Consider the following 16602-nt stretch of genomic DNA (forward strand, 5'->3'; position numbering starts at 1 on the left):
ACCGTGGAAAACAGTTTGGTGGTTCCTCAAACAGTTAAAATACAGAGTTATAGGGCAGGACACGGTGGCTCACGCCTGTAATCCTAGCACTCTGGGAGGCCGAGGTGGGCAAAGATTGAGGTTACTGTGAGCTACGCTGATGCCATGGCACTCACTCTAGCCTGGGCAACAAAGTGAGACTCTGTCTCAAAAAAGAAAAACAAAAACAAAAAAACACACAGAGTTACTACATGGTTCAGCAATTCCATTCCTAGATACATACCAAAAAAAATTAAAAAGCAGCAATCAAACAGATACTTGTACACCAATGTTCATGGCCACATTATTCGCAATATCCAAAAGGTGGAAACAACCTCAATGTCCATCAATGATAAGAAATAAACAAAATGGGCCGGGCGTGGTGGCTCACGCCTGTAATCCTAGCACTTTGGGAGGCCGAGGCGGGCGGATTGCTCAAGGTCAGGAGTTCGAAACCAGCCTGAGCAAGAGCGAGACCCCGTCTCTACCAAAAATAGAAATAAATTAATTGACCAACTAAAAATATATATACAAAAAATTAGCCGGGCATGGTGGCACATGCCTGTAGTCCCAGCTACTCGGGAGGCTGAGGCAGTAGGATTGCTGAGCCCCGGAGATTGAGGTTGCTGTGAGCCAGGCTGACGCCACGGCACTCACTCTAGCCTGGGCAACAAAGTGAGACTCTGTCTCAAAAAAAAAAAAGAAAAGAAAAGAAATAAACAAAATGTGGGTCTGTACACACCAGGGAATATTACTCAGCCATAAAATGGAATGAAATTCCAACACAGGCCACAGCCTGGACACACCCTGAGGACATTACACTAAGGGAAACCAGTCAGAGAAGGACAAGTCCTGTGCGATTCCACTTACGTGAGGCCCCGAGTGGTCACAACCCTGGACACAGAAAGTGGCAATTCTTATTTGACAGGGACAGAGTTTCAGTAACACTGCGAACATGCTTAATGACGCTAAATGTACACTTGAAAATGGTTAAATTATCAATTTTATGTTACACATCACTTACCATCAAAAAAACCAGCAATAATGAAGAAAGGGCGCATGGTACATACCTGCCGGATTTGGGCATCCTTCTCCTGAAGCTGCAGGGACAAAGATTCTTTCTCCTTTCGGCAGAGAGCCTGTGCCTGCTCGCTCTCAGGTCTACACGCCTCCTGCTTTGCATGCAAAGCAGCTTTCTTTTCGCTTTCAAATTCACCCTGTACACATTAACGTTAACACAAATACCATTAAGCTAGATAATCATGCTTATTCCATTTCTCTGCTGTGAGTTAGAACTCAGCACATTCAGCCAATATTCATCAAGCCCCACACATATCAAGAGTCGGGAAAAACAGACCAAGGTTGCTGACTGGGGCAAACACGGCCTCAAGTGAGCTTATGGACAATGTAAGAGAAATTCTCCTTTTGGGGACGGCACACCAAACGGGGCAGAAGCTCGCACTGGCGACAGCTCTGTGTGGCAAACAGCTCGCTACCTTTCCCCAGTGCCTTGGGTCATCTCCAACAGACTAGGAAATTCATCATTTTAAGGGGATTATGACCAAAAAAATCCAAGGTTTTTAGAAACCTAGGCTCTTTCCGTTTTAAAAGATAAAGCCTCTTTCTCTGTCAGAACAATGAGACTTGGGGTGACTGAACCGGCCCAATCCCACCCCTCCTCTCCAGTCTCTGTGGCAGTCCTAAAAACCAGTAGCCACTGGTGGGGGACAGAACGGACTCCAAGCACCCCCTTCTCAGGGCTGGTCTTGTGCAACCAGGGTCGGAATTCACTCCATGCCAACAACTCTCTCTCCAGCTGGTCTGCTGAAGACAACGCTGCCTGAGATGGAGACACCAGCTGGGATACTAAGAGGCTGACCAAAAAACTGAGAAAGAAACACCAGAGAATGAGATGTCCACAGGAGGCTTTGGAAAGCTCCAACATACTCTAGGGATCTAGAAGGCACAAGCATGTGTGGGGCAGCATCCATGCCAGGAGAGGCTAAGGAGGCCCCGGCACCCACTTCTCACTGCCCTGGCCGCTCTGCACGAGCAGGAAGCGGACGCTAATGCAGAGCTGCAAACTGAAGGCATCACCCACAGACACAGCCCCTCAGGGAAGAAATAAAAGTGATAAAACAGAACTAGCTGGATATTCAGGAGCTGAACAGCACAATGACTGAAATAAAAAGTTCACTGGGGGCCCCAATGCAGATTCAAGTAAGCAGAATAAAGAATCAGCAAACTTGAAGACAGGTCAGTTAAGATTATCCACTCCGGGGATAGAAAGAAAAATGAAGAAAAATAAGTAGAGGCCTGTGGAGCGCCCTCGAGCCAACCTATACACACATGGCAGGAGTCCTGGAAGGAGAGAGAGCAGGAAAGGGGAAGAAAGAATACTTGAAGATAGAATGGCCAAAAATTTCTCAAATTTGTTGGAGAAATATTAATCTACACATACAAGAAGCTCAGTGAACTCTAAGTAGGATAAGCTCAAAAAAGAGATCCTGAAACCTACACACATCATGATCAAACTTTTGAAAGACAGAATCTTGAGAGGAGCGACTCACCCACTGTACCCTCGGTGAGGCCATCAGCTGACTTGCATCAGAAGCCAGAGCTCAGATGGGGCAGCACATACCAAGGACTGAACAAAAAGACTGCACACCAGGAATTCTATTTCCAGGACATCATCTTTCAAAACTGAAAAGGAGGCCGGGCGCGGTGGCTCACGCCTGTAATCCTAGCTCTCTGGGAGGCCGAGGCGGGCGGATTGCTCAAGGTCAGGAGTTCGAAACCAGCCTGAGCAAGAGCGAGACCCGTCTCTACTATAAATAGAAAGAAATTAATTGGCCAACTAATATATACAAAAAAAAAAAAAAATTAGCCGGGCATGGTGGCGAATGCCTGTAGTCCCAGCTACTTGGGAGGCTGAGGCAGGAGGATTGCTTGAGCCAGGAGTTTGAGGTTGCTGTGAGCTAGGCTGACGCTACGGCACTCACTCTAGCCTGGGCAACAAAGCGAGACTCTGTCTCAAAAAAAAAAAAAAAAAAAAAAAAACTGAAAAGGAGACCAGGTGTGGTGGCTCACACCTGTAACTCCAGCACTTTGGGAGGCCGACAAGGGAGGATCACCTGAGGTGAGGAGTTCAAGATCAGCCTAGGCAACATATTGAGACCCTGTCCCCATAAAAAAAATTTAAAAACTTTTTTTAAATGAAGGCAAAATTAAGACAGTCCCCAAAAAACAAAAACTGAAAAAATGCATCACTAGCAAACCTGTCCTGTAAGGAACACTAAAGGGGAGTCCTTCAGGCTGAAATAAAACAACCCTAGGTAGTAACCTGAATCCACAGGAAGATATCAGAGTACCAACAGAGGTAACTATACAGATAGACATATGAGATAAAATAATTGTGCTTTGTGTAACTCTTTTTTCTCCTATCTGATTTAAAAGACAACTACACAAAACAATGAGCATAGAATACACAAAGACGTACTTTGCATGACAATATTAGCACAAAGGAGGGAAGAGGGAATGAAGCTACATAGGCAAATCGCTTTGTAAACGATTAAAATTAAGTTGCGGCCAAAGTGGCTCACACCTGTAACCACAATGCTTTAGGAGGCCAAGGGGGGAGGAAACTTGAGCCCAGGAGGACTTTGAGGCTGCAGTGAGCTGTGGTCACAGCCCTGCATTCCAGCCTGGGCGACAGAGCAAGACTCTGTCTCTAAAACATAAATTAAAATAAAATTAAGATGGCATTAATCTAAACCAGACTGTTATAAAGTATTTGCTGTAATGCCCAGGGAAAGCACTAAGAAAAAAACCTCTCAAAAAAGTAAACAGTAGTCCCTCCTTATTTGTAGTTTCATTTCTGCAGTTTCAGTTACCTGTGGTCAACTTCAGTCTGAAAATATTAAATGAAAAATTCCACAAATAAGCAATTCATAAGTTTTCAATTGTGTGCCATTCCGAACATCGTGGTGACATCTACGTCACCCAGCCAGGAAGGGGACGTGAATGACCCCTCTGTCCGCTCATCCCCCTGTGCTGCACACCTGCCAGTCTCTCGGCAGCCATCCGGGTGATGAGACCAACTGTCAGGGCAACCGCACTTGTGTCCCAGTCACCCTCCCCTTTGTCATCCACGGTCTCCAAGCGCAGGAACAGAGAAGCTGCCCAAGAGCAGCTCCACGTGCTCCTTCACGGGGAGAGGCGAGAGTCCACCCCAAGCATGTGTGCACACAGTGATAACAGGGCGAGCTCAGCACCACCCCTGGTTCCAGGCACCGGGGGTCTCAGGACACAGCCCTGTGGATAAGGTGGGCTACGGCACAGTAAAATAAACACCAAGGAAGTCAAGGTGAAATGCAGGTGGTGACGGAGGAAGAGGGGAGCAAAAGGACGGACACACAGACGACAAGTGCCCAGTACTGACACACAGCGTGATGTGAATGAGCCCAGAAATCATGCTCAGCAAGAGACACCAGGCACAGAATGGCACATGTTGTGTGATTCCACTTATATAAAATGTCCAGAAAAGGAAAATCCAGAGACAGAAAGTACATTGGAGGTTCCCAGGGACTGGGGGAGGGGAAGGGAGGATGAGAAGCAACTGCAATCGGGGAAGGGGTTTCTTTCTGAGGCAGTGAAAATGTTCTAGAATCAAACTTTTCTTGGATCTAAGATATCTGATAATAGTTTCTTAGCAGAAAAAGTACTTTAAGTAGCAAATTTAAATATGAAAATGCAAGACGAAAAGCTACCCAGAAAAAGCTCAGTTTCCAAAGCAATGAAATTATTCTATGTTTTAACTCTGCATATTAAAAATTAATTGAAAATAAAATTTGGGGGTACAATGCACACTATATGGGTAATGGGCACACTTATAACTTTGACTCAAATTGCACAAAAGCAATTCATGGAACCAAAATATTTGTACCCCTGTAATATTCTGAAATTTAAAAGAAAAGAAAATTTTCTTTGCAGGTGGGAAAGCACAGCAAGAAGTGCAGCCCCTGGCAGGCCTGTAGGTGGCAGGGCCGAGCCTGCCTCTCCTCCTCCAACTCCGCCAGAGCGCAGGGAGCTGGACTCCCACCACCCAGCCGGCGCCTTCCCAAAGCGCTATGAACACATGGGTGCTCTGACACCAGAGAGCACCTCTGCCCTGCACCTTCAACAAACATGACAGCACACGGGGGAAGGGTGCGAGGGACTGGCAGGCAATCCCTTTGGGACTTGCCGGAGACGACAGGTGGGCTCAGGACTCTCACCTGAATCGCCACACTCAGAAAACAGAACTGACATGGAACAGCACTGTCACACCCTCAAGTTCTGAAGACCATTTCTGAATTATGAACACAGTCACTTTTATAAAATTTCTCTCCTGAAATAGATTTAATGCCGTTTCTGTGACACACTACAAAGTCTCTGAAGTACTTTGATTACCTCATTTGTACCCCAACCACCAGAGGAAGTGGCGCCGGGAGGGTCCGCACCCCCCACAGCTAGGAAGGAAGACGCAGCCCAGGGAAGGAGGTGAGCAGGGTGCCGGCCCGTGCCTGCCAACCACAGAACATCAGCGATTCAAGGACCCTGATGCCAGCCGGCACCACAGACTGACAGGACTAAGGCCAAGGAACCAGGAAGAAAAGAAAAACATCAACACCCAGGAAAGGGCAACCCCACAGTGCCCACGATAAATCAGAATTGGCAGCAGAGCTGCAAACAACCGTGGTGGGCGGGCTTCCCGGGGCCTGGCCCATGTGTGTGCCATGTGTGCCCTCAGCACCCGCCTGCAGGACCCCGGCAGCCCTGTGCTCGCCCAGCAAGACATGCCAGAGCTCGGAGGCTGAGATGAGTGGCTCTTTGAAAACTTTTCTGAGCCACAGGGCGCTTTGTTTAGGCAAAAATATTTCACAGAAGCCTAACATACTCCCTACACTCAGGAGCACGGCCCAGCGGGCCACGCCATCTCTCTTCCTCCGTGACCTGAGCCTCCCAGGCCACCAGAGGGCGGCGGGCAGGCGCACACAGAACCCGGACAGGAACGGTCAGCGTGGGCAGACGCTGCGCCCCTTCCCGTGTGGGCCTAGAGGCCCCCAGCAGACAGCATCAGGCCCCTCTGCAGCTGGAAGCTCAGCTTATCACGTTCCTCAAGCCTCCCTGTGTTTCAGGAAGGGTTTCGAGGCAGTTCACAGAGACACACGTGCACCGAGATGACTAGAGTGTGGCAAGACAGTGGCCGCGCAGGGCCTCAAGCACACTCTCGTGACCCATGGGGGGCCGCCCTGACCTCTTGCCCGAGGGGGGGCAGGGACTCCAGGCCCTGCTCTGTCTGCACGGCCCTGCATCGGGAGTGCAGCGAGCACCCGCTCTCACAGGCCCACGACCTCCAGGACAGCTGGGCCAGTGTGTCCCTGGGCCACCCCCTCAGCCTGCAAGGAGGCCCCACCCTGCACCCCACAGGCTCCTTCACTGACGGTCATGCCTGTTCCCACCCTGGAATAAAGCTGTCTCGGTTACCACGCTCTAAATGGGAATGACAATACAGAAAGGACGTTTTAAAAAAATTATTCTCCGGTTTTTCTAAAAAATGCATAGAATTACAAGAAGACGTTGTACATTTTAATCATTAAGAAAATGCACATGCCTGGAGAATCAGAAAGTGGGACTGCACAAAGAAGACTGAGGTGAGGGTGAAACACATCCAACGGATAATGAATTAAAGACACTTGGAATACATCTAAGCCGACCACAGGTTCTCCTAATATTTTCAAATATCAAGGTCTGAATAAATTTGGTTTTCTTATCTAAGAAAAGATAAAATCGCCCTGAGCAACCAATGCTGGTCATATCACAACCTACTCCTGTGTCCCAGAACTCTGCTTAGTGTTGCCGGCCTAGGGGAGACTTCTCAACGGGATACACATTTCAATCAAAAAGAAATGAAGCTTACGTTTTCAGAGATCTTTTCTCACAACCAAACTCCAAAGGGCAGTGGCCTGGGAGGAAATTCAATCACTCACGAGCGAGTGTCCAACGAGCCTGCTGACCAGCAACTCTGCTTTCCAAACAGGTGCGACGACACTTGAGGCCAGGGAAGTGTGGCCACGGAGGAGGAACAGTGTGTCCCCGCTATTTTGAGACAATGACCTGGCGGGCCTCACATGACCCCGTGTGCGGGGCAGAGCCTGAGGCCAGGCCAAGCGGAACGGCCTCCACGCAGGAAGCAGCCCAGCAACAGGCCTGCGGGCGGCGGGGCTACTGGTGCGCTCACGGGAACGAGGGGCCAACCAACAGCACAGGAAGAGGATTTTAAAGGTCTGGTGCAGACGAGGCCCCGTGTGGATCCTGAATTGAACAACAGGGCAGGGAGAGGTGGCACTTAGGCCGGGTATGTGATGGAACAAAGGAACTGCTGTTGGTGTTTTGGTTAAAACGGATCATGGTTGTGTTATCTTGGGGGGAAAACACCTTACTTACAGACACTGACTGACCTATTTATAGACGAGGACTTGTGGTGTCTGGGATTTACTTCTAAGTAACTGGGAGGAAGGGGGCCGGTGCACTGAGTGGTGCACTAGACAGCGGGACCAGGGGATGTTAAATTAGTCCACTTCTACTTCTATCTTTCCCAATAAAAAGTTAACCTAAAATAAAATAAAACAGTACATCACACCTCCCCAAGCTTAATGGGTTTTTCCTGTGAAATCAGCTAGACAAAAACGATCACGTAAAAGAGTCTCTAACATGCATGTCCTTTGTACCAAAGCACATGGATAACTTCCTAAAGCAAACTTGCACCATCACTAGAAAAATACTTCAAAGACACCCTAGAGCACTCGGGTAACAGTCACCACAGAAGAATTAAAGTGCTAAGCCAAGAAGGTAAGACACGGTTTCAAAACGTAAACAGCTCTTTGTATTACAAACAGATAAAATGGGCAGATTTCTTTAGCGACAACCCTCTGAAAAGGGAGGCCACAGAATCTGATTGTTCCAGAGAAGACGGAGACCTACAGGGTGCCCTCAGCACGGTGGGTCTCAGGGCATCAGGAGCCCACCCAGAACGGTTCCCACAAACCCGTCTGCAAACCACAGCGGGGCTGAGGCTTCTGCCCCACAGGTCAACTCCAGCCTCCAGGCCCTGGAGCAGAGGCAGCCTCCTCAGGGGATCCGCACAGAACCTGCCTTTCAGCTGAAGCAGAAGTAGCAGGAATGCCAGTGTCCGGAACCACCCGGACTTCGAGGTCCTCAGCCCTAAGGTTCTCCAGCTCTAGCCACCTAGCTCCTGTGACGGCCCCTCAGGGCTACCCTCCAAGGTCCCAAGAGACCAAGGAACAATCCCAGAGAAGGCCAACTCTTCCTTAAACACAGGGAGAAGAAATCTCATTTTTATGCTTCCCTAATTCTCATTCTAGGAACTTCCATGTGAATAAACAGTTTAAATTCTAATTTCGGAAATCAGTCATATGTCACATACAACTAAGAGCAGTAACAATCTAGTAAATCTAGGTGAACACAAGGGCCTCATTTTATTCACAAGTGCTGTTCTCTACCGAGAGTTTGCCTGTGAGGCTGGGACCGAGAGGACATCCAAGCACCGTCCTTCAGAGAGGCGGGACCCACCGCCCAGAGGGTGCCGCCCAGCAGTGTCAGACCTCTCTCTAAATTCAGCCCAGAAAGACAACCTGGCTCTATTCTCACTCAGGAAGCATGTCCCAAGCCAGGCATGGTAGTGGTTCTGTAGTCCCAGCCGCACTCCAGCCTGGGCCACAGAGTGAGCCCATCTCAAAAAAAAAAAAAAAAAAAAACAGGAACATCCCTGACACCCGCCCTGACACCAGGTGAACTCAAGGACCGAACACAGAGGCCCGGGACTGGCAACTGTCTCCACCCTCGCCCACGTCCTGGAAACACACCTGCTCTCCAGGAATTCTCTCAAGACCACACCTGGGACCATATAAAAGGTAGGCTGAAACAGAAAATGAAACCCTTACAGCTATTAAAGCAAAGTCACCTTTCCTCCCGTCTTACGCAGCGCCGAGTGAAAGCGACAGTAACTGCCATTCTGGAGTCCCGGCAGCCACCCACAGTTATGGAGCAGGAAACCCTCCTCCCTCCACAGCCGCTCACACCAAGCTGCGCATGTCCCGGCCTGAGACGCCCACTCTACAGCTTGGAACCCGCGCTCCCAGCAACAGGACGGCTCTTCCCAGCATGGCGTCAGCTCTGGATCCCTGTGGACCCTCCTGCAGAGGCAGGCCCGGCCCTCCCCGCGGCTCCGCAGCGGCCCCATCCACGTTGAGGGAAGAAAACTCCAGAGACGTGAGTGAAGGCAGAAGATGTGTAAAGTGTGCGTGACGGGACAAGCCCTGCGTTGGGGAGCGTGGCCTGAGCACGGATCCCAGGCACACAGGCTTCACAGACGGCTCAGCCCCCGGCACCAAAACTCCCCTCCACGCTAACGACTGAAAGTGCCGCCAAACAGACTGGGCCACTCTTGGAATGTGACGCAAGGGTCCGATCTCGAGAGACATCAACAGAGGAGGCCAAGGCGCGGCACAGGCGGCACGAGAGCCAGATCCCCAACCGCAGAGGCGCAGGTGGGCCCCGAGCCACGGGAAACCTTCCTCAAGAAGTCTGTGACCAAAATAATCTTTACAACATACTATTCTGAGCCCGCCTCACAGTGAAACCAGTATCACCACTGACACAAGACATGCAGACACGCCCTCGTGGACACACACACGCACACGCATGCACACACAAGGGGGTGCAGTGGCGCCTCACCTGGTGCTCCTGGTGCACTCCCAGCAGCTCTGGAGACCGGGCGTCCAAGCTGGTACCGTGCCCGGCACTCGAGTCAGCTCCCGGCCCGTCCTGTGCAGACTGAGGCTCCTTGTCCTGTTTCAGCCTGACTTTCTCCAGCTCCTGCGACAAGACCGTCTGGTGAGCGGCGTCCTTCCTCCGCAGCTGCTCCGCGAAGTCCGCCTGCAGCCGCGCCACAGCCCGCCTGTGCTCGTCCCGCACCGTCTGAATCTCAGCCAGGCAGCAGGACTCCACGGAGTCCAGGCTGGACCGGTGTCGCGTTTCCAGAGCACGGATTTCGGCGGCGTGTTTCGTCTGCAACTCAGCCACGCGCACGTCCAGCAGAGCCCGCCGCTCGCTCTCTAAGGAGGCTGCCAGCTCGCGGAGCTCGGCCTGGTGTCTGGCCTCGAGCTCCCGAGACACGGCCTGGAGCCGCTGCTGGTGTCTGTCCTGGAGCAGCTGCAGCTCGCGGGCGTGCTTCTCCTGCGCCTCCCGCAGGACGGCGTCTTGCTCTGCACTGAATTTCTCTGTGATCTCTTTACGTTCTTCTAAAAACCTGAGGAGACATTCAGAGTGAACACAGAGCAGCAAAACACGATCAGGAAGCCCCACCCCTGCGCACGCCAGGCCACACCTCCCGCAGGAAGCACCACCCTGGTCGTGCTGCACCTCAACCGTCCTCGCACCCTCTCCTTCTGCCACAAGCAGTCTGGGACCTGCACCTCCAGAGACGGGGGAGAGTGGAGGGGCCCATGAAGCCACAGGAGCACAGAGGCCAGAGACTCAGTCACCAGGTCACCAGCCGGAGGGAGGACACGGCGCCCACAGCGAGAAACCAGAAGCACACAGCCTGGCCGCTTACTCACACGGCACCGGCCCAGGCCCCAATGGAGGGAACCCAGGCAACCTCTGTACCTCCATGCGGAGCGCAGTCGAAGGCCCCAGGAAAACACCCTGACACTGCAAACTAAAGAGAGTCACAGGCAGTGTGGGGGCAAGACAGGGCAGGCAGTGAGACTCCTAAGGAAAGGACCAGGATCCCACCAGGAACCAGCAGGAGCCCGGAACCGGGAGAGGCCGGGGAGAGTTCTGAGTTCTCTGCTGGGCACACGAGATGCATTACTGATGTGCTTTGTTAAGTTCACACAGATAACAAGAGGTGCCATCCACTGAGCCTGTGAAAGTGTTTCCCACAGACTACCTCCCTTAGCCTTTACCAAAGTGGGAGCGCTAAGGACTCATGCCCACGTTTGCGCAGCTCAGACGTGATGGCCGTGGATTTGGAAACGAGCTCTCCAGCCCCAGAGCAGAGCTCTTGCGTGCCACTGTGGTGCAGGGGAGAGGCAGGTGGGGCAGACATAAGACAGGACCAACAGCAGGTCCGAAGACCCCGAGACAAGGACACCTCTGGCCACCACAGCAGTGGACTTGTGAACTAAAATAAAATCTTGAGCTCCCAGCTGACTGCATGGGCCCGCTCCTGGCCCAGGGCCCCCAGGAAATACCTCAAAGCTGGGTCGCTGGCCCTGAGCAGGGAGGTCAGGCCTGCCTCGACACGCCCGCCCTTCTAGAGATGCCCTTCTCGACTCATTAACAGGCCTGACCCTGACTCTAACTAACAAACTCCTTAAGTTAAAACATTCCAAGCCTTTAGACAAAGCTTCATTTCTTTAACCAATTATAAGCCAAAGAACCTTTGAACCCACCTGTAACCCACAATCCCCCTGCTTTAAGATACCCCACCTTTCTGGGTCAAACCAATGCACACCTTCCGTGTACTGACTTGGGTCTCACATGCAGCAGTTCCTGTCTCCGTGAACATGCAAAACCAAACTGTTCGGGCTGCCGTTGGCACAGCCCTCAGGGCCTTGTAAGCCCGAGTGCTCCAGGAGGGCCTCACACACTCGGCTCACAACAAACCTTATTTTGATGAGTTTGGGTCTTTTTTTGTGAACAGACTGAGGCTCACAAAAAGAGGCAAAGAACAGAATCGTGCTCTAAATCTACTAAAAACTTCAAGGAAGTAAGTATATCTTAGAAAAAATGCTCATTTAAAAAATTATGTTTAAGTTAACAAAAACACTTATATGGATAAACTGCGTGTCCACATAACACCTCGTCCATGAGGTTTAAGGTTCTGCGATTGGAATTCTTTTTTTTTTTTTTTTTTTTTTGAGACAGAGTCTCACTTTGTTGTCCAGGCTAGAGTGAGTGCCGTGGCGTCAGCCTAGCTCACAGCAACCTCAAACTCCTGGGCTTGAGTGATCCTTCTGCCTTAGCCTCCCGAGTAGCTGGGACTACAGGCATGCGCCACCATGCCCGGCTAATTTTTTATATATATATATCAGTTGGCCAATTAATTTCTTTCTATTTATAGTAGAGACGGGGTCTCGCTCTTGCTCAGGCTGGTTTTGAACTCCTGACCTTGAGCAATCCGCCCGCCTCGGCCTCCCAAGAGCTAGGATTACAGGCGTGAGCCATAGCGCCCAGCCTGCGATTGGAATTCTGACGCACGCAGAGAACATCCGCGAGGTGACACTCACACAGGCGCGGTCACCGCCAGCACGTCCCTATTACTACTAACACAGAGCTGTCCTGTGGTGACCTCAGGGTGCAAACTCAGCACCTCACTCCCTGCTCTGCCTCCTTCCAGGCCTCTCCGCCTGCCTGGAGCCCATGTGTGTCCTCAGAGGCCTGCTCGGGGCCCACGGCTGTACACCCGAGGTCGGGTCTCCAGGGACCAGCAGACGGCTGCGCACCCAGCCCACGCTGCCTCGCCACTCACCTGTTGCGGGCCAGCATCAGCTGCAGGGCGCAGTCCTCCTGCACCCGGAGCGCCTGCTCCCCGGCCCCTGCGGGCGGCTCCTGGCCACACCGGCCGCACAGCGCAGCCTCATCCGCGGCCAGTCCCTGCTCCAGCTGCTGCAGGCGGCCCTGCTGCTCTGTCAGGGACCGCTCCAGCTCCAGGATCTGCGCCGCCTGCTGGTCCTGCAGCTGCTTCATTTCCTTTTCCCGAAGCTCAAACTTGTTTACTACTGACTGCTTCTCAGCCTCAGCCTTTTCCCTCAGCTCACGAAGCATCAGCGTTAACTTCTCTTCAGCTTCTCTCTGTAGATCCTCACTGAGAGCTTTCCACTCGGCTTCTTTTTTTTTGAATTCCTGTTTCATTTGCTGATTCTTCTCCTTAGTTTTATTCAGTTCTTCCTGGTGGGCTTCAACTAAATTATGCTTTACCTATAAATATCACAATTTTATTCAAGGGGAAAGAAATTAAAGGAAAAGATTATTGAATGAAATGACCCAAATCCATCTCTGAAGACAGAGAAACATCACAACATACAGACATTATGCCGAACACAGCAATGAGAATGTTTCTTATGTTGTTGAGAATGGAAGAAACTTAAAATGAATTAATTTCAAACTAAATAAAATAAAATTGAATAAACCCTACATAAAATGCTTTCCAAATCCTGGCACCTAGAAATGACTGTTCTTTGTCTCGGGCGCTGGTGGCCTTGATACAAACTAACGTGTGAGAACAGGCGCTCACTGGCAGGGCAGAGACGGGCCCAAGGCCTTCCTGTCAAGACTGAGACCACAGTGGAGAAAACTCAGCCGTGCCCGGGTCTCTGCCCTGGGGACGCCAGATGCTACGGAAAGAGCGGGACAGTTGGCAGCAAGGCCGACGCCCCAAGAAACGAGGACAACAAACAGTGGCCGAACTCAACTCTCCTGAGACCTGCACAGTCCATACCCCAGGATACAGGAGGAACTTCAGTAAAAGGCTGATAAACTGAGACTAATAACGGTAAAGGCATCTCGTGGAAAAGGAGATGAAAGAGAAAGCACAAAACAGGCAAACATCCTGATTTTCAAAGAGAAAGAAAGTAGGTCAAGAAACTACGCAACATTATCAGTAAGAAACATAACAAAGGCATGTGAAGCTAACCTCAACTCCTTATTTAAAAATTACGTTATTAAATACAAAATTTATAACTTGCCATGGAATTAGAGTAAAGAAATAATAGTAATAAAGTTTAGGGTCCTGCTTCTGGTGACAGCTGAGCAGCTCCCATCAGACCAACCTTCCCAGAGACAGCAATGACTCTGAATAAACCTAAGAACCCACCTGGAGGCTCTAGAGACCAAGGGCAGACACAGCCTGGAGAGAGGGTCCACGCTCCGAAGAAACAAATGGCATCGGGCACGTCTCCCTTTTCAAGGCTTTTTTAGGTTGACTAGGAACGGAATGTGCCACATACGTGGAAATCCCCCATCTTACATGTGAGAACCAGGAGACTCGGAAAGGAAGGGGAAGCTCTCAGGACAGAGCCACAGGGCGGGAGGCTGCAAGCTCTGGGAGCAAACACTGCCCAAGAATCTGAGGCTGACCCTGCACCATACACATGTGAGGTGGGCTGTGAAAGCAGATGGCTAACTGCAAAAGGAGCCGCGCCAACGCCACCGCGGCACGACACAGGGGAGCGGGAGGCCGAGCTGCCTGCTGACACACAAAGCCAGTACTTTCCAGAGGAGTGACACAGCGGGACATCCAGAGTCTCCGACTATGTCACTCACAGTGTCCAGGATACAATTCAAAATTAGTTGATAAATAAACAGGGAAATATGACGCATGCTGAAGAGAAAATACAATCAATGGAGACCAACTGTAAGATGACAGAAATAATGAAATCAGCACACAAGGGTTCTAAACATCTTTAAATCCTGAATGAAAAAACCTGTCATGCAGACACTTTTATGCAGCAAAAATATTATTCAAAAATGAAAGTAAAATAAAGACTTTTTCAAATGAAATAAAATGTGTGCAGCAGACCTGCACAATAAGAAATACTAAAGGAAATTCTCCAGGCTGAAGGGCAATGACATCAAACGTAAACTCAGACCGTCAAGAAAAAACGAACAGCACCAGAAACGGTACGTATGAGACTATTTTGCCTCTTAATTTCTCTCAAACACACATGGTTTTCCAAAGCAAATCGTGTCTACTGTGGCGTGCACAGCACGGTGGACGTGATGCCTACGCACCCGCGGCACAAAAGGCTGAGTGCAGGCGATAAGCGTCCTACGCGGCCTGCAGCCTGTGAACCAGCAGCGTGTGAGCCTGAGACGATGACAAGACGTGGAGAATGTGCCTTCTAACCCCTAGAACCATTAAAGATGCAACACAAAAAGCATAATTGAAATGTTAGCAGATACATCAAAACCAATTCTAGAAAATGTTCAAATAATCCAAAAGTCAAGAAAAAACAAACAGAAACAACAAAAACACCCCCCAAAAACCCCAGATGGGACATATAGAAAACAACAGTGATATGGAAAACCTGAGCCCAAACACGTCAACAATCCCACGGAGCATCACCAGACCCAGAGCCCCGGAGAAAAGGCAGCTGCTGTCAGAGTGGACTAGGAGACGCCAGGATATGCAGCCCATAATACACACTGCATCTGAATAGATGAAAACTAAAATGTACTGTAAGGGACACTCTGCAAACAAAATACACGTGAAGGTCGCAACGACAATACTAATAAAAGAGAAAGTAGGTTTCAAGACAAAGACTACTACAGGAACAAAACAGGACATTTCATTAACAATACAAGGGCAAATTTTTCAGAGATATTACAATCATAAATGTATACGTGTGTAATAACAGAGCTTCAAAATACTCAAAGCGGCTGGGTGCAGTGGCTCACGCCTGCAATCCTAGCACTCTGGGAGGCTGAGGCGGAAGGATTGCTTGAGCTCAGGAGTTCGAGACCAGCCTGAGCAAGAGCAAGACCCCATCTCTACTATAAATAGAAAGAAATTAGCCAAACAACCAAAAATAGAAAAAATTAACCGGGCGCAGTGGTGCGTGCCTGTAAGTCCCAGGTATTTAGGAGGCTGAGGCAGGAGGATCTCCTGAGCCCAGAAGTTTGAGGTTGCTGTGAACTAGGCTGATGCCACGGCACTCTAGCCCAGGCAACAGAGTGAGACTCTGTCTAAAAAAAAAAAAAAATACTCAAAGCAAAAATTAACAAAATTTAAAAGAGAAATAAATCTACACCCTCTCCCAGTGATTGACACAAGTAGATAAAATGGGGGCCTGGGGCGTGCACAGCAACATGGGTGTCACAGTCACCTGGCAACTCTGTCTGTAGCCGACAGTGCCTCGAGGGCCTCGTGGACGCAGACTGCAGCCAGCACAGGCTGCTGCCACTTGCTGGCCACAGGGCTCTAGCTGGGCTCTGTGTGGCCTGAAGGCCTTAGCAACACCTTTGTAAAAACTTACATGGGATCAAACTTGCAGGTGGTAATAGCTTCCTGTGAAACTCTGTGTTGATGGACAAAGAAAATCCAAAAAGACATTCATGAGGAAGACCAAGGGAGTTAGAGGGGCAGGACACAGAACACACATGATCAACCTGGCCACAGGCACAAGATGGGGAGAACATGATTTGGTCAGAACACGTGAAAGGGGCATGAAAATCTACGCTCACATTAACTCTGTGATTCCAGCAGGGATAGGTCTTAATAACCATGCAGAGGTTTGCTTTACCGCTCTGTCAACATTTTTAACGGCATGGCAGTGACGTCAGCACGCTCACTAGATGGCTAGGAAGGGGTTGGTGCCTGCATTTTCCAGAGCTGTAAAACAGAGTCCCCAAGAGCCTAGAGAACGTGGGACGTAACTCAAGACACTGAGATGAATGATGTCAGGAGGCAGCCATGGGTGACAACCACCTGGCTCATGCCTCCTCTTGCCAAGG

General features: G+C 50.3%; 1 protein-coding gene across 3 annotated transcripts in view; it reads right to left on the bottom strand.

Moving 5' to 3' along the window:
• The window catches only part of PCNT (pericentrin), a 115222-nt gene that overhangs the window by 57997 nt on the left and 40623 nt on the right, over nt 1–16602 (bottom strand). For all 3 annotated transcript variants that reach the window (XM_012780084.3, XM_012780083.3, XM_012780079.3), the window contains exons 13-15: nt 12620–13068; nt 9817–10390; nt 1089–1235 (exon numbers count right to left, since the gene is read on the bottom strand). In XM_012780084.3, coding sequence (XP_012635538.2) covers nt 1089–1235; nt 9817–10390; nt 12620–13068 — 1170 coding nt within the window. The remainder of the gene's footprint in view (nt 1–1088; nt 1236–9816; nt 10391–12619; nt 13069–16602) is intronic.

Source organism: Microcebus murinus, chromosome 1 (assembly GCF_040939455.1).
Source record: "Microcebus murinus isolate Inina chromosome 1, M.murinus_Inina_mat1.0, whole genome shotgun sequence".
In the NCBI taxonomy this organism is placed as follows: Eukaryota; Metazoa; Chordata; class Mammalia; order Primates; family Cheirogaleidae; genus Microcebus; species Microcebus murinus.